The 14,165-nt window shown below is 41.9% G+C and overlaps 1 protein-coding gene across 4 annotated transcripts in view; it reads left to right on the forward strand.

Annotated features, from left to right (window-relative positions):
• The window catches only part of cyth1a (cytohesin 1a), a 39,995-nt gene that overhangs the window by 17,059 nt on the left and 8,771 nt on the right, over window positions 1–14,165 (forward strand). For 3 of the 4 annotated variants that reach the window (XM_020620965.1, XM_020620962.1, XM_020620964.1), the window contains exons 2-5: window positions 8,462–8,544; window positions 11,084–11,148; window positions 12,770–12,836; window positions 12,926–13,044. In XM_020620965.1, the coding sequence (XP_020476621.1) occupies window positions 8,462–8,544; window positions 11,084–11,148; window positions 12,770–12,836; window positions 12,926–13,044 (334 nt within the window). Of the gene's footprint in view, window positions 1–1,818; window positions 1,885–8,461; window positions 8,545–11,083; window positions 11,149–12,769; window positions 12,837–12,925; window positions 13,045–14,165 lie in introns of those variants that run through there. The other variant, XM_020620966.1, reaches the window with a different exon arrangement.

The raw sequence follows: 14,165 nt of genomic DNA on the forward strand, positions 1-14,165 counted from the left end.
CTTTAACACATGTGCCAAACTGTGCTCTTGGTGGTGTGGTGGGGTCATTTCTGCTTGAGCGGCCTTTCTTTGTGTTTTAGCGCCTCTACAGCATCACTTGACCCAACTAGTGTTAATGCAGCAAGCCAAATTAATGAAAGGCAAAAACTCTACAATGGAGAAAGAGGTAGCTACTTTTTAAGAATGTTGTGTAAGGCTAGAAAAGCATATCATGTTATCAAATTGAAAGAAACAAAGAAAGTGAAATAGTTCTGTTAAGTCTAGTCTAAAATGTGTTGTTTTTGTCAAACTTTTTGTACCTTTAAAAAATTCCTCAACCATGAGAAATAAAACATCCTCTTATATTCATACACATGTCCATACATATCAGGGCTTCAGACCAAAACAGCCCTGCATTAAACCAGCGAGTGAGCTGCATTGGGGCGTGTTGCTTCTGGTACCAGCATGACAATGAAAGAATATCCAGAATATCCGATCAATACCTTTACAGGCTTATCAGGTGTCAGATGTTATTTTGAGGTGAATGTCTTAACTAGTTTTTTTTTTTTAACTGAAGTTTTATTTTGAGATACTCTAACAGACATTTCCACATGTATATCCTATCCATTGCTGCATATGAGATATGAATTGTCAATTTGTCACCTTGATATCAGGACTAGCTAAAGCTCCAATGAATGTCATATTGATAGAAGAAGCTCTGTTACTGTTGGACTGCAGAGTGCAGCCAGCACAGTATGTGTTGACTCATCCAGCTCCATAGAGGATTAAGGCAAGTACTCACGTCTGTTCTATGATGCAGATGTACTGGAGACAAGTGTATACACTCATTCTGGAAAAACGGATCCTTAACAAAGATAATACATGGCTGTCTTTGGCACAGACTCCATTGAGTTTGGAGGTGATAATGATAGTATGGCTGGTCATATGACTGGCCAGGAGAGAGAAAGGTTGACTCATAACAACAGCTCACACTAGAGCTTATGACTTCCTCTATCTCTTTGGGAGGTGACCAGATGTGTTAGAAAAATAAATAGTTAATACACGTACAGTTCACCATTGAGTTCAATACTGTTTTTCTTTTTGGACTTGTTAGTTCTGGGTATATTAAATAGATATTAGCTACATGCAACATGTGAGTTTTGAATTAAACTCTTTTTCAAAATGATGGTTTATTGTTTGTGGCGTGTGACTCTGAATCATAGGATATAGTATCTTGTCCTCAAGTCTAGTGGAGTGAACTTCAGGGACTCAGGGAAAGGGATGAATAATATTTAAAATCATTATAATCCCATCATTAGAGGAAGTATTAGAGCAGATATGCTAACCTGGTAGATTGTGTTCTCAGTTGTCTTGGCATTTCCTGTAAACGCAACTTCTTACCATATTTATCAAAATTGGAAGAAAGTCATAAGGTCCTTGACATATTTTGTCCATATTGCCCAGCCCTATTGTGTGTGTGTGTGTGTGTGTGTGTGTGTGAGTGTGAGAGTGCGAGAGAGAGTAGGAGCCAGAAAAGGGAATGACCACTGGGTGGAGCCTCCATGTTAATGGTAGTGAGAGAGAGAGAGAGAGTAGAGAGGGAGAGGAGGGAGTGAGTAAGCGAGTAAGGTTCCTTCCCCTTATGAACTGTCGCGAGTACTCCAGGAGCTGATATATGTGCTATAGAGCTGGGAAAGCCTAGCAGCATCTCTTCTCTTTACTGGAGGAGCAGGCTCCTTCGCTTTGCCTCTTGACATGTGGACATTGCCAGCATTAAGTGACAAGAGCTGACAAGAAGGGACTACTGGGTCCTTTCTTTATACTGTACATGACAGGGGAGTAGAAAAAGAAGAGGAGCCCTCTCAAAAGATAGAAAAGTGACACTTTGGAGGAATTCTCTTTCAGGTTGGCACTTAAGTTTGCAGATTTTTATTTTATGAATTGGTCGTGTTGTTATTTTTTTAAGCCTGTTTATGTAGCTTGAAGTCTTTGGGACCTGTTGTGGGACTTTGGTTAGATTTCATTGACTGTGTCTGCACCCTTTCCAGACTTTTAACATTAATGGAGATTAAATCAGTGAAGCAATGGATGATCTATATCACACAGTTAAAAGACAACTGGGCTGAGAATGATTGATGGTTAATGAGCTAATACTGTATCTGTGGGACTGTCCTGTTGGTTCCATCTTGGCCTGGATCATGGCTTGTTGCATTAAGGTTAGCGAATGGAGCAACTGGCACTTGAGATGACTCAGTATTGGTGCAGCAGGGCATGAATAACTGACAGCATGGTGTTGTCAGTGAGGGGTGCAGTGTGGCTTTATGGGTTCAGGGGGAGTGGTATAAAGGAATATTTGTTTGATTCTCTAGGAACATGTATCTGAGCAATGAAAGTGAACTGTTCAGGTCAGTGCTACACAAAATAGTTTCAGGAAGGTAGGAGGACCAAGAAAGAAAGTATTGAGCCTGGACTCAAGTAAAGTCAAGGTTCCTTAGGCTGTCATTCCCCATGTTTGGGTCTTGTTGAGGAATGTCCCGAGAGGCTGCTTGCAGACACAAAGGGAGAGCTGTGATCGTCCCACTGTCTCTGTGTTCCCCTGCCATTCGCCGTCCTACGCCTCCCCTGACAGACACAGGGCTCCTTCTCCTGTTATCTCTCCTCTCCCTGTCTCCCTTCACTTCTTCCTACCCTCTGGCCTGGTCAGGTTGGATGCTTTGTGGCTTTTTTGACACAGAACTGGTGGTCCTTTTCTGACCAGTTTCTGTTCTGTTTTTGGTGTGGCATCTATGGACCAGGACAGAGGTGAACCATTTCTTTTGGACCAATGATGTTCTTTCATAGCCCCTGCTTTGCTTTGTTACAGGCTGTCTTGCTCAAAAGCTTATTGTGTTTGTGTGTGCGCCTGTGTCTGTGTCTGTGGTTTCAAATATATGAGGGAGAGTCCCCTTGGGATTTGCTGCAAAAATGAGATTTAGTCTCTGATCAAAGATCAGTGGGTGAGATAGTTGCATTTTAAATCGCCTCTTCTTTTCCAAGCAACACGCTGCAGAAAAGATCAGAAAGCTTACAGTCATTTAATAAACCTTGGTGTACTTCTGTGTTTTGCCTATCCCAGCTCAAACAATAGATTTTGTGTGCATGTGTTTTGTCAGGAATGCATTAAACCTCATCATGAAGTAGACTGCTTCTGGTATTGGATAAAGGTAGCAGGTGATTGATTGGAGCCTACGGGGCCCCAAGGGATAGAAGGTGCATTTTAGCAAGTTTAAAGGGAGCTATCCATTTAGGACAAAGGGTGTATAACAACAGCCTTAAGGAACATGGGGGATGGAAGCAGGTGGAAGAGGACTGGAGAAAACTGATGTTCTTGGTTGTTTGTTTTGTTACCAAGAGAAAGTGAGGTGGGTACAAAGAAGACATGAGAAGAGATGATGGACCAAGAGGAGTAGGGCAATAAGGACTAATCAGAAGTGTATGAAGAACAAATGGACGCTGTTTCCTCTGCAAATATGTAGCAGGAAATGGAAAGAAAAAAGCTGTAAACAGAGAACAGAGGAGGCACCTTGTGCGGGAAATGATCACTGGCCTGCTACCAGTATCATTGATCTGCTCTGATCATTCTGTGCAGTTCATCAAAATGTAATCATGTGCAGGTACAGAAACAAGGCTGCAAAATTGGACTCTTAGCATATCCCCTCAGTCAGCAGATCATAGGTAGCAATGTGTTGTAAATATGTATGATGTCTCCATCTGCTGCTGTGAACACAGAGATTCCATGTTGTTGTATAAAACCTTCATAGAGCTTCGACCCTGTCAAAATACACAACACATGTAGAAACTCTAATCTCTGTCATTTCACCATTCATATCTGTGCTGAGAACATTCATTTTTAACAACACATATATGTGTACCTTGGAACCTGTCCAGTAGCTGTGTCAATAGGGGCAGCCTAGGTGAGGAGCTTCTTTAGCCAATACATTTTTGGTCCATGTGTGTTGAGAGGAGCTCCACAAATTGGGTCACATCTGCAGGGAGACGGGCCGAGAGATTTACAAGCACTCAGAATTCTAATTTCCTTATTTTCTGAGGAGAGTTCTTCAGTGATCTGGGTGGAAATGAGACATCTGCCTTTTTTGCCAGGATGGTAATCTTGATGTGTATTAGTGGGCTCTGTCGCTGTGGGAGCGGGAGCTATAATTGGCATCTCCCTTGAAGTCACCTCCCCTGTGATCTTCGCTGACCTCACTAAAAACTGCTCTGCTGATCTAGGAACTCTTCAGATGCTCTCATAAGCAAAGGAGAGAGAGTTGATATAAAATAAGATGTAGCTGTTGAAGGGGAGGGGATACACTGTTTCAGACGTGGGCACTGTGATTGTACTCAAAGGGAATGTATTGAGTTTTTTTGAGTCATAAATTAGGTTAAACAGCACTCTGGGGTAATGAAGGCCAGGACATAGCAGGACAGAGCTCCGATTATACTACTCCCAACCCTCACCCACAAAAGCTAATGGGAACAGCTAATTACAAGCATCATTTTCATATATTCTAAGTGGGCTGCCTTGTTTCCTGATCTGTGAGCTCTGGTATTGGTATAATAATCTTTGTAACTGAAACTGAATCACCTTGAATAAGTCATTTAATATTGTAGAACGATATAACAGATTTGAATATGATAAGCTGGGCTGTCCAATTGGACCAGGATCAGAATCAGAAAGGTGGATGGTGTTACTGTTGAAACAAAAAACATTTTGCTGAGCATGAGCGCAATGCCAGGCACACCAGGCATCAGTATGTGGGGGCGTTACACGTGTGTGCATAGGTGAGTGCATGTGACTGTAACCTGGTGCATGACTGCACTCATTGCATGCACGCCCCCACGTACATGTGTACGTGATTCCCTTGTATGACCTGTTTTCTAGGCAGCATGAGTGAAGGAGTGAGGATGTGGGCGTCCTGCGTTTCTCTTTCCGCCTGTCACTGCAGGCTTGTCCCAGTCAGAGTGCTGTAGGGGTCCTCTACATCTGAAAGGCTCCTGAAAACACATATAGACAGGGCAGATGAGGAAAGTGACATCTTGGGACTAGGGAAAGCAAACCAGTGTTTTTTTTTTGTATCATTCACCTTTCTTTTTAGTTGTATCAACAAGCATTGTGTATTATTATGGTAGCCAGTGTGTCTTTACAGAAGCATTCTCTCATCACTCTTTCTTTACCTAATTTACCCTCTCTATTGTCTGTCTTGTTCATTTTGTTTTTTACTGGTAACGGCCTCTTGGCAGCGCAGAGGTTTGCTGAATAACAGCCAAACATCATTCCCAGATAGCAGCTTTCATCATTTACTTAAGTGGATGAGTTCCCGCCTTATCTTCTGTGTTCTGGGAAATGACACACACTTGGTCCTCACCTCTGGCACAAGCGTGAGTGGGGCCTTTCCCTTCCCTGATGTGGGCTGGATTATTTTGGGTGGAGGCAGAAAGGCAGTGATGGCTGTAATTGATCGGCTTCATGAATGACTCTGATTATGTGGATGATGTCGGGTGGCAAGTTGGCCTGCAAGTAGAGCAGGAAACTAACCCTTTAACCACAGGACCTGAATGTCATCACTCTTCACTTATGAAGTAAAATACAGTAATGTGTTAAATGCTGCGGAAGGAGACAATTTTGGTCTTCAGATGTTCCTTTCTGACTCATCTCTTGTGTCAAATTATAGTCCTATCTGCAGATCTTGACTCCGGTCAGTTCTTCACGTTGTGGTTGTCTTCTAAGTTGGAATGCTGCAGTTGTATTGTGTTGGGTCCTACTGTCCTACTGCTGTAACGTGGCTTCCTTCCAGCCGCCCATCTTGTCATCATGTTGTTTCCAGAAAGAGGAACAAAGTTCTTGCTTTAAGGTTGTCCTATATATTGTGCCGTTTGTGCCGTTAAACACACGAGCAGCCCTGGGTTTGCTCAGTTTGACGTTAACTCATCCAGTCTATTGGCAGACAGTCAATAATGTAAGACGACTCGTGCATCCTCAGACTTAATAGAACCTCTGTGTGCATGCTGTCATGCCTTTTCAGTTGGCAGTTTCTTAAACATGTATTTCTGACGTGAGATTCTCACTGACCAAGTAAAAAAATTGAAAGCAATTGTTTATTTTGTTGTCTGTCTTTGCTCTACATTGTCCTGTCAGACCCCCTTTTAAGTGAAAACAGTCATGCTAAGCTAACCATGACTTCTGTGGTTTCCATGCCAGGATGCTGTCGGCTGTGAGGTATGATGTGTGAAAGGTCACCTTCGAGTGGGGTCTCGTACTCCCCCAGCTGTCTAGAAACAAGACAGGAAGACAACATGGCTTTGTTTTGGAGCTCCTCAACAGCCTGTTATAAAGCTCCTGTTTTGCACTTCCACTGTCTGTTATCACTTTGTTAAATATTAGCAGACATTCCAGTGAATGTCAGGGCTATTTGCCTCAAGATGTTTAGGTTAGCATGCTTTCTGTTATTAAAATAAACAGTCTCCATTATTTCACATGGATTTTCTCTCTGGGATATATTTTAATTGCTGAATATCAGAAATGCTCTACATTTGGATTAACTCTTCCTTTCAGGAAATTTGAAACAAGCGACCTTTGTGTTTTGCTGATTGTGAAGTTGTGTGTCTGTGTGCGTTTGGCCAAGCGCCTAACTTCTGCATGGCTGGTCCTGTCCTTGCCCTTGCCCTATTGATTGCTGTGCCAGATATTGTTTGGCTTTTGTAACCTTCGTTCCGCTGATCCTTTACTGCTGGTGCACTATGTCCACACGTAAGCTGCTCAAATTTTAAATGTGAATTCTACCTCTGTTGTTTTATTAGGATTGTATTGGACCAACATTAGATGAATGTTTTTATTTTAGGAGAGTAAAGAAAGACAGTCAAAGAAACAAGATTTTTAAGGGTCGTTGTACGTAGAGTTGTGTCATAGACGGCTGTGAAATGTGAATAGAAGGCTGTGTGTTGATGATGCTTCTGTCCTCGTCCCCATTACTCTGTAACCATTACCTTGTTAACCATTTGCAGTTTTGACCCCTTTCACCTTTAAACCTTACTGCTGAGGTGATGAGGGGAAGAGGAGAGGTCACAGAAGGGGGTTTGTGCTTGGAGAATCAGACAGGACCACTGAATGACAGAGATGATCTTCTAACATAACCACTGTGATTTGTGCAGTTCACGATGGCACTGTTCGTGTTCACAGGGTGGCTGCTGATTTGCCACTCGGGTCACACATCTTATGATATTGCACTAATCTTTCAGTACAAATGTCGGCCAAAAAGCAGTTTGCAACAGTTATTGGTTTCTCACATCTCAGAGGACGCAGGTTTTCATTTCCTTTCACAGGAAGTTCAGCTTATGACTAAAATTAAGGGAAAAACAAATAAGGGCAGGCAAACACGGTCTGGAGATAAATATAAAGTTTTCTTAATTTACCTCTGTTACTAGATAATATTGTCAGCTATTTGAAAAATATATATATGGTTGTGCCTGTTGCAGCACCATGTGCTTTATGTGTCTAGTTTCCAGCAGTGGACATTTTATATGTTACTTGTGCTTCTTGGCTCGTACACAAACGTATAACAATATTATTAGTTTATAGTATGCAGTCACAAATGGAGGTCAGCATTTTTTATCATGCGTCATTTCATGCATTTCTTTAGCAAGTGAGAACAAGTTATAAGCAGCCGAATTTTTTCTCTGCAGGCATCACAGACGCTTTTAGGAATGCACAGAAAGTTACATGTTAACTTTATGCTCATAGGGCTAGCAGTAAAATTATTACTAGTAGCCAATCCGAGATGACCTTATTTTAGGCTTATGTGTGGTCTTGATACCTGTTAATTCCAATGCAAGACTCACCTAGTATACAATAGCAACTAATTCTGAAATAAAAAGAGGAAAATGCAGTGCTAAAATTGTGCTTGAACTTCTGTTACAATTAGAATGCTGATACCCGAGATATGTCTTTGTGGTTTGAGTGCAGATTAGATTTGCACTCACACAGACACACATAAACATTGTCCATCAATCGGTACACATTTCTCGCCCCTCAGTCCTTGGCACAAACAGAGCTAATTTTAAAACCTTGTATAGTGTGAGTGACAGCAGGTGTGGCAGCCCTTTGAGACCTGTCACATTTGTGTCTCACACGAAAGTTAAATCCTCTGCACAGTGCACCTGGCTGCTGCAGACTTGTGGCTTGCTGTCGTTGTTGGGGTTTTCATACTGGTAGTGTTTGCACTGATTGTGGAGGCTTCTTTGATTCCACATTGATACAGTAACACAGAAGGAAACCTCTCCTCTCTCGTGTTTTGATCATGTATCAGCTGCTGTATTTCTGTGCAGTTAGATACCCACATGGGATATGTATCAAGGGTTACATATGTACATAGAAACAGCTTAAAGGTGTCTTATTTTTGTGCAGCACTGTCCTTAACACTTCATCTTCTCTCTCATCTTTCCACAGTGCCGGACGACCTCACACCAGAGGAGAAGCAGGAGCTGGAGAATATCCGCCGACGCAAGCAGGAGCTGCTCGATGACATTCAGGTAATACTGGGAAAAGAGCACGAGTGCTGGTGTAAGTTTGTATGTACTGAACTTCATGTATTGTACTGTGGAAAATGTTTCTTATAAACTTATTTACCCTCATCCTTTATAGAAAAAATGAGATAGTCACATATTCCTCAAATACACTTTTTAAATGTTGGTAACAGTGAAAGGTCTCGGTAATTTAAAAAAGACACAAAAATAAGCAGCTTGATTTTCACTGGTATTTAATCTAATAGAGAAAAAAATGGCTATTTTAACTTTGTATGGGCATATAAGTGTGTATGTCTAATGCAAACAATGCTGCTTGGAACTTAAAATAAAATATTTAGGTGATGCGCCAATAAAAATGACCAGGCTTGAGATTTAGTGACTCAGTGGGTGAGAGGGTCAGCAATTCCTACCTACAAGATTCAGACACTTGAAGCTATAGCTGCAGCTCCACTGCTTTTTGATTCAACATTTACCTCCTGTCTAGTTTTTTCTCCCATCCTCATTTACAAAGACGTCTTCTGAACATTTCAGTCCAAGTGGAATGTGAGATATTTCCTACAAAGTGTTCACTTCCTTAGCACGCCATCTGTGTTTATTGTTTTTGTAGATTTTACTGTCAACAGATGCCTCTGTTTATGAAAAAAAGTTATCTGTTTTGGGTGGTTTTATTGAAATGTTGGTATGAATATGAATTAAAAAAATAAAACAATCAAATGATTTTGCATACAGATAAAATAGGATTATTCTTTTATGAGGGATGTGCTCATGCAGCCAGTAGAATATCTCTTATGCACTGATCTGATTTCCAAAAGAGAGTGAGGATTCAGATCAGCTTGGCTAAAGTGCTTTGTTTGATTCCTGTTCATGGTGGTTTAGTTTGGGCTGTTGCCTTAACCCTAGAGCTCAGCTGATTATTCTAGCTAGTTGCTCAGTGCTCTCACTGCTGCCACTGAATAACCAGCTCCACAAGCAAATGCCACACAGGGGTAACAGGCTGTCATGCCCTGGCAGAGAGGGGCCTCCAGATGATATCTTCTGCTGGTTCTGACAGACAAACATAGTGGTGTGATCTGACACCCTCACTTTTATGAGCCCAGACCACCATTGTTGCCCTCCCCCCCCCCTTTTCTGGCTGCCTCTGCTGCCCCCATTTTCTCTTCCTCTGTGCTCTGCACACTGACCCCTCTTGTGCACCTCAACACCCACCTCTGCTGGGCCTTCATGTCAAGGCCTCCCACCCCACCCCAACCACCCGCTTTCCGGGTTGAGCACAGCCTTTGTTTTTAGAGGCAAGCATCTGAGGAATGTGTTGTGATTGCACAGGCTTGGGAAACACAGATGTTCCCTTTGTGGTTTGGTGTATAGTGAGTTAGTAATGTGCATGAGAAATGATATGCTATCACTGTGGTGGGATATGAATGGAGAACCTCGATGACTGTAACCTTTACTTGGAGCATTGAAGCCTGTTAGGCTCTACAGGACTTCTCTTTTACTACAGTCTATTTTTCTAGTCTTTAATCAAGCTGACATCACCCGCTCCATCCTTTAGCCTCTTCAGTGATCTTACCATGCCACTCTGGCACCACCAGGCCTGGCTTGATCATTTAAATCTGCCTCTAAGTCCATTAATCACTAGAGTGCTACACAAAATATAATCCACTTTTGTGCTTACTCCATTTGTATTGAGGTTATCCCCGACTGTTCTCTGCCTAATCAAATTCAGAATGAGGGGATTGTTTAGGACAACACACAAGCACACACTCTCTGACATGAGATATAGACTGTTATTATCAGATTTCAGTATAAGGGAAATGAGGAGATCTGGATGTACAGCAGTGTGTAATGTTTCTGCTCACCAACAGCCTGAAAAGCCATTTTGCTCTCTCTGTGTGGCTGATGGCTTTGAAGTGAGTATTATGTGATAAAAGTCCACCTGGCTTTAAAGACAAACAGAGGGGATTCAGAGATGATGGTGTCTCTCTACAAATACTTTGCATGTTGTTTATGTTGGACCTCTTCCAGAGCTGATATAGTAACAGGGCACTGAACACTGTCAGGAACCTCTCACATCCTCTGCACAAGAGTTTTTGAAATCCTGCCATCAGGAAAAAGGTACCGGAGTATTAAGAGCAGAACCACCAGACTGCTAAACAGCTTCCTTCCACCAGCTGTTAGACTCCTGAACAACTGAACAGTTGAGCTGGACTATGCACTACTGGTGCACCTCACTGGCAGTCACGCTGACTGAGCACTTTAATCACAGCCATTTAATTGGACACTTTCATTAATGAAATTCTTATTTTATTTGTTTTACTGTTGTGTGTATGTAAGTTGTTACCTTGTGGTTGTATTTATTCTGGATCCCAGGGAAACACCGTCTCAGTTCTCCTGCACTATTGTTGTATGTACAGAAAATGAAAAAAGTCAGATTTGATTTTGATTGGTCACTCTTTATGTGCCTCCTCAAGTAAGTTGGTGGACAACTGATGAATTAATTCTCTCATACCTGTTACATATTTAGATTAATATTTGTTTTTCTCTGCAGCGGCTGAAGGATGAGATAGCAGAAGTGACAAGTGAGATTGAGAACCTGGGTTCCACTGAGGAGAGGTAAGAGCTGACTCCACTCCCTTACACAGACATTTCCTTCCGTCTGTGGCCTAAACCGGCCTGTTTGCCGTCTATTAACTTAGCCAATGAAGCTGTCAATTATTCATGTTTGATGACCAAGTTGGGCCATCCCAGCACCAAATACCCTCCCTAAATTGGCAAAGTTTTTAAGACATTTTAAATGTTTCATCAGGCACACCTCCGTGATGGAGGCCTCATTGAATAATGCAGTGGGTGTATGGGCAGAAACAGACAATGGATGGTCTCAGGGGAGGGAGGGCTTGGATTTGGTCTACTCAAGTGGATAGGGATCCCATCAACTACAGCATATTCCTAAAACACTTTCACTTGGATCTAAAATCCATTAAGGGTTACTGGACCTTCTTGTGATCAGTCTCCTGTGATCCATTTACTGAGAGCAGTACATGTTACTGTGTTTGAGGAGCATCTGTTTAGTTGAGACAAAAGCTGAAGGAATGCTGGTGTGAGTGAATCAGTAGGAAGAAGCGGTGACCTCTCACTGGCTGGGGACACAGCTGTAACCATGGTGAAGGTGGGCTCTTGCAGTGCACTTTGACCCCTGAATAACTCATGGCCTGAGAATTGAGATGTTCCCATATGCACAATGGGAAACATCAACACTTTGTCATCACAATCGAGGGCGAAGAAAGACCGGCCCCTGCCAGACAAATGAAAAATGTTAATGGGAAAGATGCGTTCAGGAACAAGGTGAATACATTTATTGCAATGCTCTGAGCCACTGTGGACTAAGTATGATGCTGGACCATCAGTTTGTTAGTTTTGCAGGCAGGTTGAGTGTGAGTCATTTAAAATGTAACAAAAAAAAAAAATCTAAATGTATGCACAGTGGAGCAATGATTGAATTCTTTAACAAGCAAAAATTCTAAAAAAAAATTATGGGTTACACTCAATTAAGGCTATTGCTTGGTTTTCTTAGTCTTAGATGAGATTAAATTGAAAATGTTTAGGTCTTGGAATGTTGGGTAAAATAAAATACCTGAAGACATCACCCTGGGAAACTGGTGGCGCTCAAAGTTGGCATTGTCACGCTTTGTAAGCCAGATAATAATATTAATAATAATGGTGATGATGATGATAAAGACTACATACAAAGCACATATGTGTGTCGTGAGTAGTGTGGTTGTGTGTGACATTTGTGCAAAGTTAAAGTTCTGACTGTTGATAGGGAGGCAATAGACATTTAAGTGACCAGTGTCTTTAAGCTGTGCAATCAGCGATGGAGGTTGTGTATTCTGATGTCAGCAGCAAGAAAGGAGCAGTACTGCTCCACAGGTGGAGCAGCCTGACACTGAAAGTGCTGCTCAGGGTACTCGGGGTGTCGTGTAAGGGGTGTGAGGTGTTCTCCATGATTGCCAACAGTTTGGCCATCATCCTCCTCTTTCTCACCTCCTCTACTGGGTCCAGAGAGCATCCTAGGACAGACCTGGCCTTCCTTGTCAGTTTGGACATTCTGTTTCTGTAATACACTTTCTCTGTCTTAATTTTCAGAGCAGTAATTTTGCTGCATATTGTCTGTAGAGTTGGTTCATTCACATCAGGAACAACTAACAACCAACATTCTGATTTTTTTTTTTTTTAGGAAAAATATGCAGAGGAATAAGCAGGTGGCCATGGGTCGTAAGAAATTTAACATGGACCCCAAAAAGGTAGGTGGGAGCACCTGTCATGATTCTCCAGAAATATGATTTTGTTCTCAAAAGCATGTATAAAACCTGGGGTCTGTTCTCATTCTCAGGGGATCCAGTTCCTGATTGAGAATGACTTGCTGAAGAACACCAGCAGTGACATTGCTCAGTTTCTCTACAAGGGTGAGGGCCTCAACAAAACAGCCATTGGAGATTACCTCGGAGAAAGGTCAGGATAAAGATTGGCTTTTGTTTTTTTGTCCTCTAGCCAACCACTTCACTCTCATTCTCTCCATCACCCATCCATGTGGCTGATAAAAGCATCAAAATGCGAGTGCATATTTTCCATATTGCTCTGCTTCCTCTTGGTCAGGCACACCCCCATCCTTTTCCAAACATAATATATCAGTCCCACATTTAGACCACCCCCCTCAAGACGATGTCTGTTACTCAATAGCCTCCATCTGTCTTTGATTATCTTACTCATTTCTAAGTAACAGTGATTAAAATGCTCACAACTCAGGCATGCATGTGTTTGAAAGAAATGAAAGGTTTCACTTGAGAGCCGAGATCACCACTGTTAAAGTGAACACATAATACCGGAAATACTGAAGGTCTTAATCTATGGTATGCATTGCTCAGGGACTATAGGGAGGCAGTATTACAGTCAGGCAGTGTTACAGTCAGGGTGTGGTCTGTGAGATCAAACCAGGAAATGGAGCACAGGCTGTTGAGGGGTGCACTCAGTTTGATTGTTATCAGTACTCCGAATGTTTCTGGCTGTACAAAGAGGGACTCAAGGAGCATGGGAACATTGAGATACGATTGGTCACTTGTCCACTGGGAATGGTAATGACTGGATATGAACTCTGTCAATAAGAGCTCCTTGGAGTCATCCCTTGATCCCTCAGGGCAGATCATTTACTCTGAAGGGCTTGGAGGTTGGGAATGATGTCATGAATGAGATTAGATGATGAAGAGGGGTCAGGGGTGTTTGTCCACTTTCATTGGCTATGATTGGGGTATTTGTAGGGCATGGCATCATTCCAGAGTTTTCAATATTGATACCTTGACTTCAGTATTGGTTCCTAAATGATACCACTTTTATAAAATCAGTCTTAACAGCAAAACATGCATTATATTTCATTTCCTTGGCATTTCTGTGCATAAAGTAGTCATAACATAAAAACTAAATCTATTTAAAACAAGCTAAAGTTCTGTTAACATCATTAAATAAAAATGTAGAACATTTTTTGATATTAAAACGTATTGAAGTAAGTTGATTGATACCATAAAAGTATTGAAGTTTAATACACAGCATTGAGTATACTGCATATCACTGATCAGCCC

This window comes from Monopterus albus, unplaced genomic scaffold (genome assembly GCF_001952655.1).
Source record: "Monopterus albus unplaced genomic scaffold, M_albus_1.0 scaffold251.1, whole genome shotgun sequence".
NCBI lineage: Eukaryota > Metazoa > Chordata > Actinopteri > Synbranchiformes > Synbranchidae > Monopterus > Monopterus albus.